The sequence below is a fragment of the Dreissena polymorpha genome, chromosome 1 (genome assembly GCF_020536995.1).
Source record: "Dreissena polymorpha isolate Duluth1 chromosome 1, UMN_Dpol_1.0, whole genome shotgun sequence".
Classification (NCBI taxonomy): domain Eukaryota; kingdom Metazoa; phylum Mollusca; class Bivalvia; order Myida; family Dreissenidae; genus Dreissena; species Dreissena polymorpha.
The window spans coordinates 13534718-13553750 of NC_068355.1; the positions used below are offsets into that span (position 1 = coordinate 13534718).

At 35.3% G+C, this 19033-nt stretch overlaps 5 protein-coding genes across 11 annotated transcripts in view; 4 read left to right on the plus strand and 1 right to left on the minus strand.

The window, feature by feature from the left end:
• LOC127871717 (putative tricarboxylate transport protein, mitochondrial) overlaps positions 1-19033 on the plus strand; it is a 195683-nt gene that overhangs the window by 115775 nt on the left and 60875 nt on the right. The window lies entirely within an intron of this gene.
• Positions 1-19033, minus strand: part of LOC127871640 (glutathione S-transferase theta-1-like) — a 163409-nt gene that overhangs the window by 72766 nt on the left and 71610 nt on the right. The gene's annotated exons all lie outside the window — the stretch shown is intronic.
• Positions 1-19033, plus strand: part of LOC127871385 (unconventional myosin-XIX-like) — a 200443-nt gene that overhangs the window by 67184 nt on the left and 114226 nt on the right. The window lies entirely within an intron of this gene.
• Positions 1-19033, plus strand: part of LOC127871554 (WD repeat and SOCS box-containing protein 1-like) — a 229476-nt gene that overhangs the window by 16511 nt on the left and 193932 nt on the right. The window lies entirely within an intron of this gene.
• Positions 560-16941, plus strand: LOC127871747 (F-box only protein 21-like). The gene is made up of 7 exons (XM_052414911.1): positions 560-588; positions 2093-2234; positions 5140-5316; positions 8438-8560; positions 8714-8784; positions 10022-10179; positions 13716-16941. The coding sequence occupies exons 1-7, from the start codon at positions 563-565 to the stop codon at positions 13883-13885; spliced, it is 867 nt and encodes a 288-aa protein (XP_052270871.1). The 5' UTR covers positions 560-562; the 3' UTR covers positions 13886-16941.

Here is a 19033-nt window from a genome sequence, read left to right on the forward strand (position 1 = left end):
CATTTCATTTTGTTCCTACGTCAAAAATTCTGGTTGCTATGGCAACAAATATATGTAAAATCTGACAGTGGTGGAGTTTCACCGGTATGGAACAATATTGCTTGACAATAGCCTTGTTAATGCTAACTTATAATAAAAAATAAAGTAAAATGTAGAAAGAATTGTGTGATATCTTAAATGTAAACAGTAATTATTATTTTCTGCTAATTCATTTCAAATAAAGTAAATATGAATATGTCATCAAATCACTGTGCTTGATTATATCACTCAATTGCAGGCATTGAAGACCGAAAAAGGGATACCCATCATCATGTGCATAATATATGCTGCTGTTGCCAGGCAACTGGGGGTGGTGTGTGAGCCAGTAAATACTCCGTACCACTTCATGTTGAGGTGGAAACAACATCCCTTGTGAGTATTGTCTTCAATACTACATACCACTTCATGTTGAGGTAGAAACAACATCCCTTGTGAGTATTGTCTTCAATACTCCGTACAACTTCATGTTGAGGTGGAAACAACATCCCTTGTGAGTATTGTCTTCAATACTCCATACCACTTCATGTTGAGGTGGAAACAACATCCCTTGTGAGTATTGTCTTCAATACTCCATACCACTTTATGTTGAGGTAAAAACAACATCCCTTGTGAGTTTTGTCTTCAATACTCCGTACAACTTCATGTTCAGGTGGAAACAACATCCCTTGTGAGTATTGTCTTCAAACATGGTACTTGCTGGGTGTTTGTTGAACAAAACATAAACAACTATCAAATAAATAGCAAAAATTAGTAGTCATGTATGAGAAGAACTACTAGTAGTTATTGCAAATGCAAGGAATTTTCATTTGGATCATGTTTAAATTAGAATATTTGCTACATTTTTTATAACAATTTTCATCAATCTGATGCTCGTCTATAAAATCCTACAGGCTAAATCTGTCATTGAGAAATATCATCAAAGTATTTCTCTTTCTTTTATACTGTATGATAAAATATGACATTTCTTCAGTGAAATAACAGCAGTGAAAATAAACAAAATGTTATTTTCACTGGTGAAAATATCATTTTCGGAACTTTTAGATTATCATAAATAACTTTATATATATTTTCTATGATCATGAGTGATTTCAAATCAACATTCCACCGAATCCAACACATTTTATTTTTATTTTATGCTTTTTCACCATTTATTTACATTGTAAGAGAGTTTAACTTGAGAATTTCGCTGGTACAATGACGTCATTTCGCCACACTAATGATGTCATTTTGTGTTTTAAAATGTATTGAGGCATGATGTATAAATTTGATTTAACTCTTTATAATCATTCAAATTAAAAGAAAAAAATCATATAATACTTTGTAAGATGTAATTGAATTAAAATTGAGATAAAATTCACATAATAAGACTTCTTTCTAAAAAAAAAAAAAAATTATTTTTTTTGGGAAATTCGGAATTTTTTGCCACATTTTGGAGAAAAAAGTATACTTTTTGGGATTGGGAACATAGCCGAATTTCGGCTATAAAATCGGGCCAAAAAAACCCTGGATCTTACACTGACATGAACAAATATCCTCTATTTAAGTAATGGGATATGAAATTGAACATAGGCATAACATGAAAAATAGCTCTCAGTACGCCTTTATCTTAGAAAACTGGGCAGTCCACATTGGCTTATCAGGGATGACACTTTGCATTAACTGAATGTTCACTAATGCTTTACGCATATGAATAAACCCTGAATTCCCAGAGGAAGACTTAGCTATATTTGTGCTTTGTTCTGAGAAAACTGGGCTTAATTCATGTGCGTAAAGTGTCGTCCCAGATTAGCCTGTGCAGTCCGCTTATCAGGGAGGACACTTTCCGCTTTTATGGTATTTTTCATTTCAAGGAAGTCCCTCCTTACCGAAAATCAAGTTTAGGCGGAAAGTGTCGTCCCTGATTAGCCTGTGCAGACTGCACAGGCTAATCTGGGACAACACTTTACGCACATGAATTAAGCCCAGTTTTCTCAGAACACGACACATTTATACAGTGGAACAGTAAGCTCAAAGTTTATTGAATGTTTTATGAAACTTGGCACGCTACTTGCAGCAAGCCTCCTGATCAGATGTACGTCTACATCAATGCATTTGATGGCGGCAAAAGACTGAAACTCAGCGAGGTTGCTAAGGAGATTGGGGTGGATCCTAACTTGATCACAGTAGACACCATGGTCTATGCCACGCCTTGTCACGTAAGTAGGCAGTGCTGTGTGCAGTTTACTCGTATTTTACTAGAACCATTAATACATGTATTAAAAATGACCTTAAACTTGTTTCAACAAAGTTTGAGGTCAGTAGATTATTAATAATCACTTGAATGTCTTCAATCTTTGTAAAGCTGATGAAAAACTGGGTACTTAAAGAATAGACTTTTGTTTTCAATTATACTGATGCAGTGTAATGAAATGATTCCTTGCATATACAGCAGCCAGTAATGGGAAGTGGCCAAAGTAGGCAGGTTGCTTCTATATTTAAGGGATCTTTTTTTAGAAATCATTCTTAGTGCACAAACATGACATAAACATCATTTTCATTATAACCACCACAGCTTTATTTTAATAACTGAATAGTGTTTTATGACATAATTGTATCAAACCACATGAAATCAACCTCAATCAAAACAATCTCTGGACAGTGCCTTATGCTAAACCACTCACATATCTTCTGAATGATAGAAGATTGCATTCTGTGCTGAATGAATCCGTCTTTATATTACAGTTTCTCATTGCGCCTTCAATATTTTACTGATCTCTAACATATTTGGCATGTAGGTACCTTGCATGGACCTCAACCTTTTGATGAAGTTTGAGGTCACTGAGGTCAAGATCAAGATGACCGAGGCTGATAATAGATTTTTTCTGTCACTTTTGTTACAGTTTCTTATAGCATCTTCAAAATTTTACCAATCTCTTACATATTTGGCATGAATGTACCTTGCATGGACCTCTACCTTTTGATGAGGTTTGAGGTCACTGGGGTCAAAGTCAAGGTCACTGAGGCTAATTATATATTTTTTTAGGTGGTTATTGCCGTTCGATAAATAATAGGACAATCTGAAGAATTTCATCTTTCTGTGATAGTTCACAGGAACTTATTATCCAAAGTTTATGAAACCATGCAGTATCCTTCATGGTGGGCTTACCTGAATATGTCATATTGTTCCACTCCAGTGCGTTTTCAAGGAGTTATGGCCCTTTTAATAATAATTAGTCTCCACACAACACATAGATTGACAAAGCACAAAGCACATCATTGGGGAGCATCCATCAGTTTCACTGATATTCTAGTTTAATTTATCACTGCTGCCAACTGCAATCAGATTCTTCAACCCCACAATATACATTATGATGTCAGAAGAAAGAGACAACAACGAGACCACACAATAAGCTTGTGACTGTTCAACTAGTTTGAAAAAATTGCTTTTTCATATGAATTGTGAAATACTGAGCACTGGCAGGTGACTGTCTTACTTTGGTGTAATGAACACAGTTTTTTGTTTTAAAGGGGATATAGACTGATCCCTTTACTCAGGTGACTGCTTAGTCAGGTTGGATTGTAAAATACTGGTAATGTAATGTTTAAAATCAATTTCTTGCATATACATGTACGTTCTTTTGAGCTTGATTTAGCCATATACAAGATAAATGTAGGTTAAGGGTTGTGTTTGCTCATCAATAACTTTACTTTGCATTTACCAACTTTGATGAAACTACTGTTATAGCAACCCTGCATGACAAACAACAAGACTTTAGTGCCAGTTGGGCCAAGGGTCCATTTTGCTAGAATAGATGAAGAGTTTCTTTTAAATAACTTCATTAAGGATGGAGATATTTTAATTAGATTGTGTGGGAGGGTAGCTTAGATGCTGATCTAGCATGGCATTATATTTCAGGCCAGTAAGGTCAAGGTCACTTATACAAAAAAACAGGAAAAAATATCTCCTCTCAGTACCGTAGGTTTGGATGTAGATACTTTGCTGTAATTTAAAATTGGCTTCATGCAGACCAGGTTGGGTATCGTATTTGATGCTTTGTGGTTGAGGTCACTTGTGCACAAAATAGAAAAAATATGTCCTCAAAATATTTTTAGGTATTATGCTGAAATTGTGTGTGTATATAGCATATATACGTTCTAAACTTCTGGTTGCATTTGAGCTAGTTAGGTCAAGATGAAGATCATTTTGACTGTATATGAATCAAGCTCTTTGAAACGGGGGTTTTAAACATGTGCGTAAAGTGTCCTAGATTAGCCTATGAAGTCCGCACAAGCTTATCAGGGACAACACTTTCCCCATAAATTGGATTTTGTCTAAGAAGATTCTTTCTTCAAACAGAGAATCACAATAAAGTGGAAAGTGCTGTCCCTGATAAACCGGTGCATGCTGTACAGGCTTATCTGAGACGATTCTTTGTGCACATGCATTAACCCTTTGTATGCTGGGAAATTTGTCGTCTGCTGAAATGTCGTCTGCTTAATTTCTAAAAATTAGCCATTTCTTCGATTTTTTTCAAAGAATACTATCAGAATAGCAAACAGTTTGGATTCGATGAGACGCCACGTTTTGTGGCGTCTCATCTGGATCCAAACTGTTTGCAAAGGCCTTCAAAATCCGGTTCCAGCGCTGAAAGGGTTAAACCTCCTTTTCAAGGAGCATGGCTCATATATCCTTGACGCACTAATTAGTGTTTTGATGAAGGTTTTTCGTTGAGATGTGTTTAGGTACAATTTATGCAGACCTTGCTAGGGATTAAATAGTTATTTGAATTACAATGAAATAATTGCTAACACTATGCAAATTTAGTTTTGGCTTGTGTTTATAATAATTTTTTAAGATAATTTTGCATAAAAGCTTACTACCAGTATGTAACTATCACATATATTCAAGAAAAAATATTTCTCCACATTCATAAGCGATATATCAGGTGACGGACATGAAACGTACATTACTTTTTCCAAGCAGGAGAAAAGTCAATCGTGCTGTCATGGGACAGTTCTTGTTTCTATATTTTTTAAACCACAATTGAAAACATATTGATGCATATTGCATGCACTATTGGTGTCTATTTACCCGGTAAGTCTTTCCATCTGTGTATACAGGTGATTGAACGAGAGGTTCGTAACTTAGTGCACATAGGCCACGAGCTAGGGAAGTCAGGGGACTATACTCTGCTGAGAACTGCACTAGAGTTGTCTGTCCTAATGAAGGGACATAATATTGAGGCCCGTCTGAATCTGGTGAGGATCAACCTCCATCTAGGAGTCAACTTAGAGGAGGTAGGAGTTTCTTCGACTGATGCTTGTAGATCCAGTCCCTATTTTTCTTGAATTGGAAAAAATCATCAATCATATTTCTAGCTGACACGCTTAATAGACCATCTAGATCGTATACTGTTTTAACAAGTATTACTTGTAGTCAACCACGATTGGTACATGCAAGGGATCAGCCTTGTCTTAACATATTTTTTTTCCAATGTTGTAATGAGTAATTCTTTAACTTTTTTTTAATTATCTTTGTTTCAGAGTTTTAATTCTGCTATTGTTTTGGTTATTAGCTCATCTATTTTTTGAAGAAAAAAAAAAAAGAACTATTGTCATCACCTTGGCGTCGGCATCAGCGTCCAGATAAGTTTTGTGTTTAGGTCCACTTTTCTTATAAAGTATCAATGCTATTGCATTCAAACTTGGTACACTTACTTACTATTATGAGGGGACTAGGCAGGCAAAGTAAGATAACTCTGGCTTGCGTTTTGACAGAATTATGTGCCCTTTTGTACTTAGAAAATTGAAAATTTTGGTTAAGTTTTGTGTTTAGGTCAATTTAGCTATTGCTTTCATACTTGCAACACTTACTAACTATCATAAGGGGACTGTGCAGGCAAAGTTATGTAACTCTGACTGGCATTTTGATAGAATTATGGTGCCCTTTTTATACTTAGAAAGTTGAAAATTTGGTTAAGTTTTGTGTTTAGGTCAACTTTTTTCCTAAAGTATCAAAGCTATTGCTTTCATACTTGCAACACTTACTTACTATCGTAAGGGGACTGTGCAGGCAAAGTTATGTAACACTGACTGGCATTTTGACGGAATTATGGGCCCTTTATACTTGAATATTTTGTTACGTTTTGTGTTTTGGTCCACTTTACCCCTAAAGTATCATAGATATTGCTTTCCTACTTGGAAAATCGCAAACTATCATAAGGGGACAGTAAAGGACAAGTTGCATAACTCTAGTTGTCATTTTACGGAATTATGGCCCTTTTTTGACTTAGTAACTTTCAATATATGGTTACATTTTGCATTTAGATCCACTTTACTTCTAAAGTATCAAGGCTATTGCTTTCAAACTTCAAATACTCTCATGCTATCATGAGGGTACTGTACCTGGCAAGTTGAATTTTACCTTGACCTTTGAATGACCTTGACTCTCAAGGTCAAATTATTCAGTTTTACTAAAATTGCCATAACTTCTTTATTTATGATTAGATTTGATTGATACTTCGACAAAACAACTCTTACCTGACATTCCACAATAGACTCCACCCAAAACTTCAAATACTTTCATGCTATCATGAGGGCACTGTACCTGGCAAGTTGAATTTTATCTTGACCTTTGAATGACCTTGACTCAAGGTCAAATTATTCAATTTTGCTAAAATTGCCATAACTTCTTTATTTATCATTAGATTTGATTGATACTTCAACAAAACAACTCTTACCTGACATTCCACAATAGACTCTTCCCAAAGTATGTATCTCATGGAGATGCACATTTTGAGTGGTGATAGGTTAAGGTCAAGGTCATCCTTCAAGGTCAAATGTCAAATTTATGGCATCAATCCGTCCGAAAACTTTAGCGTTGGCTATAACTTTTTCAATATTGAAGGTAGCAACTTGATATTTGGCATGCATTTGTATCTCATGCAGCTGAACATTTTGAGTGGTGAAAGGTGAAGGTCAAGGTCAAATGTCAAATATATGGCGTCTGTCCGTCCAAAAACTTTAAAATTGGCCATAACTTTTTATGCCCCCGGATCGAAAGATCGGGGGTATATTGTTTTTGCCCTGTCTGTCATTCTGTCATTCTGTCCCAAAACTTTAACCTGACAGTAAAGTTTTGCAATAAATTTTGAAATATTGAACATAGCAACTTGATATTTGGCATGCATGTGTATCTCATGGAGCTGCACATTGAGTGGTGAAAGGTCAAGGTCATCCTTCAAGGTCAAAGGTAAAAAAAAAAATCAAAGCGGCGTTCTCTTGATGCTGCACATTTTGAGTGGTGGAAGTTCAAGGTCAAGGTCATCCTTTAAGGTCAAGGTCATCCTTCAAGATCAAAGGTAAGAAAAAATTTCAAAGCGATGTTATCATGAAGCTGCACATTTTGAGTGGTGGAAGTTCAAGGTCAAGGTCATCCTTCAAGGTCAAAGGTAAAAAAAATATTTATTTTTTTCAAAGCGGCGTTCTCATGAAGCTGCACATTTTGAGTGTTGGAAGTTCAAGGTCAAGGTCATCCTTCAAGGTCAAAGGTCAAAATTATTTCTGAAGGATTGGTCTTTGTCCGCCGTCCGTAAACGCTCTTGCATTCACATTTCGTAAGCATTCTTTATCAAAGTTGCTGAAAGATCTCCGTCAAGTTTGATAATGAGCAAAATCAATAAATTAATGCCATAATTATTGCCCTTTGATTGTTCAGATTTTCATGATATTATACAAAATCCTTGTAAACACTCTAGAGGTCACAATTTTGTTTCAGATTTTATGAATCTTGGTCATAATATGTATTTTTGTAAGCAAATTTTGATGTTTGGTAAGCTTGGTCAACTCAAATTAAAGGTAACCAGGTCAAATCTTACAAAAACACTCCATTCGCCAGTGTTTTGGTTCAATAATGATGAAACTTGACCAGGATGTTTGTCAGGACAATATCTAGGTAAAGTTTGACATTTGGTAAAGATTGAATAAACCGACTCCTCTCAGGTGCTGAACTAGGGCTATCTTGGCCCCCTTGTTCTTTAGCAAGAGCCGAGATTTCATCACATTGGCGATCAGGCGATGGATTAATTTTGCTGACTGGCCTGTTTTAATGTGTATTGACTAACATATAATATAGACAATTTGAAAGTTTGTAAAGTGTTCGAAATAGGAGTGTGGCTCTGGGGAAATGAAGAATAATGCATGTGCATTTAGTTTTTTCAGGGATTAACCTATTCAGTCCTCTTGTTTGAAGGAAGTCCCTTCTAAGCAAATATCCAGAATAGGCGTCAAGTTTGGTCCCTGATTAGCCTGTGCAGAGTGCACATGCATTTAGCCCAGTTTTCAGAGCAAGGCTTTTATTTTTTTGTCAGTTTCTACTGACAATTTATATGCAAACTTTATTTTACATTTCTGCTTTAAGGCTCAACAAATCTTGCAATATGTGGCGGGTACAGACACATCACGGATTGGCCTTGTGGCCCATATGCATAATGCTATAACAGAGGAGGCCAGTGTTCGTAATGAACGAAACAAAAACCACAAGGTAAGTTTGAATGTCTATTCAGACAATATAATTCAGAATAGGTGTAATTAATAACTCATTTTTCTGTAAATAATGGTACTCTGTGATAATTGTATATCTACTCCTTTGATATGTTAGGTACAATTTTACAGATTCAAATTTTGTATGTTGCAGATAAAAGTCATAAGGAGGAAGAAATTTAAGACTGTTAAGTTTGCTGTTGGACTGGTAATGAGACATAAAAGGTACTCATACCTAGGCTATTATGTTGTTTAAATCTCTTCAACAGATTTTATATATTTATATAACAATGTTTACATAAAGAAAAAAATAATATTTTTTTATGACAAAAGGACATCTGTTTATTAAGTACAGAGTATTTGGTTGCATAATCTTAAACAATCATATAGATTTTGTATGCTTCCTTAGGGGAGCATATAGTTGTTGCTCTGTTCATCTGTCTGAATTATAACTTTGATGGAATTGACGTTTTGTAGGTCTACAACTAAATTCTTGAAATTAATGATATATTTAATTATTAATTTCAATCTGTCTGTCCATTCTTCTGTCAGGCTTTCCCAATCCGAAGAGAACTCAGGCACTAATGATTTGAATTTGAAAACTTGATATTCAGCTCCAGTATAGGTTTGACATTTTACATCTGTTGTATGTTATTAAGTTCCAATGCTTTTCTATTGAGTTATAGTCTCTTTATCTGTTTATGGTGGACATGCACATAATAATTTGCTTATTTTATTGTATAAAAGAATTGCTTAACACAGTGATTCAAATTACATATACAAAAGAAGTTAAGTATTGAATACAGAGATGTTGGTTTATTGAGGCAGAGGAAACTTGAGGCATGTGCCCCGCAATTGGTTTAAGTTTTCATGCTGTGTAAAAAATATATCTTTAGTTCACAATTGCTTTATGTGTTGTTTTTTACCATCATCATTTCAATACTTATGGTTTTTATTTTAAACACAAGAAAAAAATAATAACGGAAGTCAAAAAAATATTGTAAATAGGCCAATATTATGTATGCATACATCTTAGAAATTGTTTAAGATGCACTGAATTGAATATGTAATTATTTGCAGCATGTATGTGGTACATTTATTGGTTTTATTTGTTATAGCAAATGACCTCTAATGTGTTGACAGTTTGCGTATGCGCAATAGAAATCAGATAACCCCATGTTTGACATTTCACAATTTACTGAACTCAATGTGTTTGTTTTGGCAATGAATTAAATTCTCAAATGGCAAGATTAACAAGTTTTATTAAATAATATGGGTTCTTCCACTATTGGTCCTCATTGGCTTTGGCTTTTGGTCCTGGACGAGAACCCCTCAATGCTGAAAGAAAGATAAGATTATTCAATGAGGGTCTATGTTAACAAAACACATCTTCTCATGAGATAAAACATTAAGGCAAAGTCTTAATAGAAGAATTTTAGTGTATTTTGAATTGTTTGCAAAGGTACAACTATGACTGTGTGATATCCGGCTGGGATTACAAGTGTGAGGCAAGTCGCGAGTGGATTCAGCAGATGGGGGTCAATCAACTTTCCAGGCAGGATGACCAGCCTTTCTATAATGTCCTGGTTGAAGACGGCTCAAAACGCTATGCAGCTGAGGGTATTGATTGATTAAACCCTTTCCTCAATAAGAAGCAAAGTGAAAATGGCTATGTGCAAACAGAAAAAAAACAGAACAGCCTGTGAGTAACTCGCAGTCTGTTCAGGTTTTTAGCTCACCTGAGCGATAGCTCGGGGTGAGCTATTGTGATCACTCAGCGTCCGGCGTCCATCCGTCCGTCTGTCTGTAAACAATTTGTAAACATCTTCTTCTACTAAACCATTGAGCCAATTTCAACTAAATTTCATGTGGAGCATCCCTAGGTCATGGGAAAAAAGAATTGTTAAAAAAAATTTGATCACATAACCAAGATGGCCGCCATAACCATATATGGTAAAAACCTTAAAAAATCTTCTTGTCAGAAACCGCTCATCAGATTTTCAAAAAATTTCACAGGGATGACCTTTGAAGGCTCCCCTGAAAAAGTTGTTCAAAGAAATTTGATTCGTCAAAAAACATGGCCGCAGGAGCTCGTTGAACTTTGCATGTTTATTCGTTTTTGCCTATTTTGTGAAAACTTTCAAAAATCTTCCACATTTTTTGTCCGATCCTTTCCAAGTTTGCACAGTGTCTTTATATCAATGAGGACACGAACCCTACAAAAAATGAGCATTATTGGTCCATGAAGTACAGAATTACCTCCCCTTGAATTGAGAAAATGGTGTTTATGCAATAAAGTCCAAATTTTTTATCCAATTCTTTCCAAACTTGTAAGGATTTAGCATGGTTCAAACAAGGGAAACAACTACGGTTTATGCATGTTCTTTTTATTACAGATTTGCCTCCCTTTAATTCATTCAAAATCTCATTTTACAGCAGAGATTCCAAATCTGACCTGTAAATGAGCCCCATATTTACTGCCAGTGCTAGGTTACCTTTTCCCATTTGATCATTCTTAAGTATTGGTCTTGTAATGCTGCTACTGTTTCTGCTACTGCTACTACTTCTACTACTACTACTACTACTACTACTACTACTACTACTACTACTACTACTACTACTACTACTACTACTACTTCTACTACTACTACCACTACTACTACTACTACTTCTACTACTACTACTACTACTACTACTACTACTACTACTACTACTACTACTACTACTACTACTACTACTACTACTACTTCTACTACTACTACTAGTACTACTACTACTAGTACTACTACTACCACCACCACAACCACCACCACCACCACCACCACCATTACTACTTCTACTACTTCTGCCACTACTACTACTACTTTTACCACTACTACTACTACTACTACTACTACTACCACTGCTACTACTACTACTACTACTACTACTACTACTACTACTACTTCTACTACTACTAATACTACTACTACTACTACTACTACTTCTACTACTACTACTACTACTACTTCTACTACTACTACCACTACTACTACTACTACTACTACTACTACTACTACTACTACTACTACTACTACTACTACACCACCACCACCACCACCACCACCACTCACAGTGACAAAAAACGTATTCACACAATGGCTGCTACTACAACTTATAGCCCATATAGGGGGGCATGCATGTTTTACAAACAGCCCTTGTTTCTATGGGATTTTAACAACAACTGTTCATGTTTATCTCCGACACATATTTTTAGGTCACCTGTCATGAAGTGACACAGTGAGCTTATGTGATGTGTGATGTCCGGCGTCCGTTGTGCGTGCCTGCGTGTGTCCGTGCGTCCGTCCGTCAACAATTTGTTTGTGTAGACAGTAGAGGTCACAGTTTGCATCCAATCTTGATGAAATTTGGTCAAAATGTTTTTCTTGATGAAATCCGGTTTGGGATTGTATTTGGGTCATCTGGGGTCAAAAACAAGGTCAGTAGGTCAAATAATAGAACAACCTTCTGTAGACAATAGAGGTCACAGTTTTCATCCAATCTTTATGAAATTTAGTCAGAATGTTTATCTTGATGAAATCTGGGTTGGGATTTTATTTGGGTCATCTGGGGTCAAAAACTAGGTCACTAGGTCAAATAATAGAAAAACCTTGTGTAGACATTAGAGATCACAGTTTTCATCCAACCTTTATGAAATTTGGTCAGAATTCTTGATGAAATGTGGGTGGGATTGTATTTGGGTCATCTGGGGTAAAAATCTAGGTCAAATAAATAGAAAAACCTTGTGTTGACAATAGAGGTCACAGTTTTCATCCAATATTTATGAACTGTGGTCAGAATGTTTATCTTGATGAAATCTGGATTGGGATTGTATTTGGGTCATCTAGAGTCAGGAACTAGGTCACTAGGTCAAATCATAGAAAAACATTGTGTAGACAATAGAGGTCATAGTTTTCATCTGATCTTAATGAGTCAGGTGAGCGATTCAGGGCCATCATGGCCCTCTTGTATGTTGTTTGCTGCTCATCAGTATCTAAGGGTTGGAATTGAAGCATTTAAAACTTGAATCTAGTAAGAAAGGTCTTTAATTAAATTTAACTTTCTGAAGGACTACTAATGCAACCAAAATACTTATCTAAGTGGTAAATGGTTAATTTTAGTTCTTTTGTGTGTCTTTAGATAGAGAGCCCTTGAAAGTTTACTGGTATGAATGTTAAATACATTGCAGTGCTGTTAAAGTACAGCTAGCTTGACAATTAAATTCACCTTGCTGAAAAGGGTATGGTAATCTTAAAACAAAGAACTTGACCTTTTACAAACTTGCTACTGGTTGATATACTGGTATTATTGCCTAGTGTAATTTTATAAAATCATGCGCAGTCTTTGAAGTGTGAAATGTCTAGGTCAATGCACTGTACTGATGGTATATCAGAGCTATGTAAAATATATCATTTATCAACATGTTTTGCAGTTTTAAAGGCTTGATGTCATTCTTATGTATCTATGACAAGTATGTTTTAACAGTCTGTTCTTGAGAACAGTTGCCGATAGAATAACAATACCTGGTCAATTGCATGAAGGCAATTCCAAAATTAAAAGTACAAAAGTTCCATTGCTATGGAACCCCAAAAAAATAAATGCTTTTTCTCCATGATCATTTTCATTTCATTGAAGTATTTTATATGTAAAATAAGAACAGAAGTTCCATTGCTATGGAACCCAAAAAAAATAAATGCTTTTTCTCCATGATCATTTTCATTTCATTGAAGTATTTTATATGTAAAATGATAAAAATAAAGTTTGTGATTTCTGTTATTAAACATTGTTGGGCAAAATATACTGTGCCTATAAATATTCTGTAAAAGTATAAATAATGACCTCTTACATCTGTTTATATTATATTATATATATATATATATATATATATATATATATATATATATATATATATATATATATATATATATATATATATAATAGTTTACTAATTCAGCGTGTTTGAATTGATCTTTTACATGTCATTTATTTCAGAAAAATACTGATGTCTTGTTTGCCCTTTCTGAATAGGAAGTTGCTCAATATTCAGGGTTTCGAATGAAGAAGAATTTCCTATTTCAAAGAAGTACTATGCAGTGCGTTTAATGTTGTCCTTTCAGAAAACCTAGAGGTACATCAGAGCCCACATATCATCAGCCACAGTGAAGTAGGCAGGTATTTCAGCACGTTTGATGGCTATCGCTACATCATGAACTGTGAGAAAGCTGAAGAATACCCTTATGATGAGGACTTCTGCATGGAACTGGTCCACCGCCAGTATCACACGTAGCATTGCCTGCCTTCAAGACATGGAACTGGTCCACCGCCAGTATCACACATGGCATGGAACTGGTCCACCGCCAGTATCACACGTAGCATGGAACTGGTCCACCGCCAGTATCACACGTAGCATTGCCTGCCTTCAAGAATGTGATGTAGTGAATATGTTGGCTGACATAACAAACAGGAGATCATTTTTAGCTCGGCTGTTTTCGGAGAAAACCCGGGGTATTGTCATAGCCAGCTCGTTGTTTGCCGTCTGCTGTAATAAAACCTTAACATTGGCTCTAAAATCAAAGTGCTTCCACCTACAACTTTGAAACTTCATATGTAGATGCACCTTGAGGAGTTCTACACGCCACACCCATTTTTGGGTCACTAGGTCAAAGGTCAAGGTCACTGTGACCTCTTAAAAAAAAAATCTGACAATTTTTTATTTATTCAAAACTGCATCCACAGCCGAGCGTTGGCATCCGTTATGCGGTGCTCTTGTTTTAATACTGACTGACGGAGCTTTCTATAGATCTCCTTGAAATACAACAAGTAATGGTTTAACCCAAGAAATAAACTCAAAAGCATCTCAATCACTGACTCTTAGGCTTTTTAAGAATATGAAATGGGTTTTTACTAATCAAAACAAGTGTTTTTTCAGCCTTTTTTTGACTGTGCCAGTATTTTATTAGCTGACCTGAGCACAACTTGCTCATGGTGAGCCTTTGTGATCATATTTTGTTGGTTGTCCTTTGTCTGTTCGGTCTCAACATTTGCCTTGTTAACACTCTATGGATCACAATTTATTGTCCAATTTCCATGAAACTTAATTGAAAAGTTTGTACCAATGATGTGTTTGCAGAATTTTGAATTGGTCATTGTGGTAAAAAACTTGGTCATTGAGTTACATGAAAGAATAAACGTTTTTTTTTTACACTATAGAAAGCACATTTTATGTCCAATAGGATTTAACTTTACTAAAAATTGTTTCCTGTAATACTATTCTTTTTAATTGTGCCTCTATTATATTAAGCCCCCATTCAAAGAAGAGGTGGTATATTGTTTTGATGGATGATAGACCAGATTGTTTCTGATCAATAACTTGTGAACAGATTGACCAATTGGCTTGATACTTCCCATGTGCATTGACGTTGGACAGTTTATGGCTCCTATTAAAATTGGGGTCACTAGATTAAAGGTCACTATAAAACTAAGTGTGATTTTTTTTTATCAAGAACTCGAAAACTGATTCACCGATTGTCTTGATATTTATCATGTGCATTAGCCTTTAAAAGTAGATGAAATTGGGGTCACTATGTCATGGTCACTGTCACAAAAAGTGTGAAAATCTTTTCTGATCTATAACTCATCAAAGAAATGACCGATTGGCTTGATACTTCACATGTGAATTGGCCTTGGACAGTACATGACTCCTATTGAAACGGGGTCACTAGTTCAAAGGTCAAGGTAACTTTGACATTCAGTGTTAAATTGGTTTCCATTCAATATGTCTTGTTAAAGAGTAGGGTAATCAGGGACAACATTTTCCACTTTATATTTTTAGTTTCAAGAAAGTCTCTTCTCAGAAAAGATCGAGTTGTAGGTAGCGCACCCCTAATGACTTCCCGCGATTTATTTTACGATCATTGCAGATCTTCAATGATCGGTTATTTCCTAGAGATGCATTTTTTTTTTCAAACTTCGAATTTTGATATATGTTTATGTAATTTCTTTAGAATACATTATTTTCACAATAAATATTTACTTTGATCCTAATATCATCTGAAAAATATGATTTCGCGATTTCTTCAAAGATCAAAGAGCCTTTTTATCTGTTTACTTATCGATATCTAATTTAAGCTTGCACTAATGTGAAGTTGTCGTGGCCGAGTGGTTAAGGCGATTGACTAGAAATCTTTTGGGATCTTCCCGCGCAGGTTCTAATCCTGCCGACATCGCATACTTTTTGCAACGCGTTTTATTTCTTTTCTATGGTAATTTGATTTAATGTAGCATATGAGCTATGTTTATTGTTAAATATGTTGAAATTTTTATGCACATCCTTCAATTTTTAAAATTAAAACAATGTTATGGCTAAATTGGGTGATTTACTGCTGAAAATAGGAATGATGCATGTGGCATTTTTATTTCAAAAAGTAAACGGTAAATCTGCCAATTTCTTGCTATTTTTGCTGTATATAGTGTTTCTATAAAAACTAAGTTTAAAATATAACTTAAATGATACTATTTTCAATTTTTTGACACTTTGTGTTTAACCGACCCAATTTTTACTTGGCTGAAAGCACTTACATTTCATGGCGCTCTTCCATAGATAAAAAATTGTAAAATATAAATGTCTGTAAAAGAATACTATTTTCATCTTGTTCAAACTTTAAAAACCTTTACTGAATCTGTACACACCAACTGCATGCCCATATTTGGAAATTTGAATGAATTATGGAACTTTTATATACCCCAGGGGTGAAAATAAACTGGACAAAAGCCGAGCGACGGGGTGGTTTTGAAAAAAATCGGTATATTTTTTTTTAAAGCATGGAAAGCCTACCTAAAAATGTGCATGTAGTTCAGTGAAATGATGCTGATTAAGAAAATAATTAATTTATATATTTGGCTATGTGCCCATTAGGGGTAGGCTACCTTAAGGGGAAAGTGTTGTCGTTGATTAGCCTGTGCAGTCCACACAGGCTACTCAGGGATGACACTTTACTCACATGCAATTAACCCCTTTTGAGAGATCCCGGCTCATAATCATATCAATTGGCTTCTCGAATAAAGCAAGATCTTCATTGTAAACTTTTCTTGATGATCTTATCATATCTTCAATCTTGTAAATTGTGTTCATTGTAGAAAATGTTTTCATGGTTGCAAAATTTCTAAAATCAACTGCAAGCAATTATTAATCGGGATCATCATATTAAATTGTACCAGATGGCACTGTATTGTAACAAAGTGCAACGTATCAGTTGGTACTTCCACATTGTGGTGATCACAAAAATGTCACATTCTAGTACTGACCGTTGCAATCCTAAGAATAAAATGAATTCAATAGTTAAAGGTCTGTTTTATGGTATTTACCTTCAGTAGTGACTCTTACTGTTACTCTTACTCTTCTTTGTTGAAATCATGAAATATATCACAAGCACAATTATATCATATTGTAACACATTGTTCCATTGATTGTTGATAAATTATATCATATTGTAACACATTGTTCCATTGATTGTTGATAAACATAGGATGATGTATAACATCACATAAGAAAGTGCTAATACTGACTCAATTGGGAGCTAATTCATATTATTATACCTCACTTTTATTCACAATGCTAAACTTCCATAGCCATCGTGGCATAGAAATACTGTCAGACCCAGCGTGAAAAATTTTAATGTCCAAAAAATACTGTCGCCCACTACCTTAGCAATCACGTGCAGAATGACGTCACTTTGATTGTCTGCGCACTGTTTATGAATGAAGACGAAGTCATTTGATTTTCATTGTTGTGGTGACGTCACGTTTTGGCAGAAAAGTGGAAGACGTTTGGTTAATATAATTATATACATTTATAACCTTTAAATCACAGATAACTTATAAGCTCACCTGAGCACATCCGTAGTGCGTTCTCCGTTGTGCGACGTCAACATTTGCCTTGTTCACTCTCTAGAGGCCACATTTATTGTCCAATCTTCATGAAATTTGGTCAGAAGATTGGTTTCAATGATATTTTGGATAAGTTCGCAAATGGTTACGTTTGCTTGAAAAACATGGCTGCCAAGCGGCGGGGCATTTTTCCTTAAATGGCTATATATGGCTATAGTAAAACCTTGTTAACACTCTAGAGGCCACATTTATTTCTGATCTTCATGAAACTTGGTCAGAAGATTCATCCCAATAATATCTTGGACGAGTTCGAAAATGATGCCAGTTGGTTGAAAAACATGGCCGCCAGGGGGTGGGGCATTTTTCCTTATATGGCTATAGTAAAACCTTGTTGACACTCTAGAGGCCACATTTATTTCCGATCTTCATGAAACTTGCTCAGAAGATTTGTCCCACTGATATCTTTGAAGAGTTCAAAAATGGTAACCTTTGCTTGAAAAACATGGCTGCCAAGGGGCGGGGCATTTTTCCTTATATGGCTATAGTAAAATCTTGTTAACACTCTAGAGGCCACATTTATTGTCTTATCTAAATGAAACTTGGTCAGAAGATTCATCCCAATATCTTGGACGAGTTCGAAAATGTTGCGGTTGGTTGAAAAACATGGCCACCACAGGGGCGGGGCTATTTTCCTTATATGGCTATAGTAAAACCTTGTTAACACTCTAGAGGTCACATTTATTTTCCGATCATCATGAAACTTGGTCAGAAGATTTGTCCCAATGATATCTTGGATGAGTTTGAAAATGGTTTTGGTTGCTTTAAAAACCTGGCCACCAGGGGCGGGGCATTTTTCCTTACATGGCTAAATATGGCTATAGTAAAACCTTGTTTACACTCTAGAGGCCACATTTATTGTCCAATCTTAATGAAATTTGGTCAGAAGATTGGTCTCAATGATATCTTGGATGAGTTCGAAAATAATAATGTTTGCTTGAAGAAATGGCATCCAAGGGGCGGGGCATTTTTCCTTATATGGCTATAGTAAAATCTTGTCAACACTCTAGAGGCCACATTTACTGTCCGATCTTCATGAAACTTGGTCAGAAGATTCATCCCGATTAAATCTTGGATGAGTTCAAATATGATGCCAGTTGGTTGAAAAACATGGCTGCCAGGGGGCGGGGCATTTTTCCTTATATGGCTATAGAAAAACCTTGTTAACACTCTAGAGGCCACATTTATTTTCCGATCTTCTTGAAACTTGGTCAGAAGATTTGTCCCAATAATATCTTGTTATCTCAGGTGAGCGACTTTTGGCCTTTCAGGCCCTATTGTTTATGCAATTGTGTTAGAATCAAATTTATGGATGTTTGAAATAATAACATTGAAGAAATTTGTTTGAAGAGACATAACTGTTTAACTTTTTAATTTTCTGTGATAAGAAATTGACTGTGTTAACCAGTGAACTTTTATTATTGTTATCAAATTATTATTGGTTGTTCATTGCTGAAATTAAATACAATTATATTGAACATTAAATTTGTTC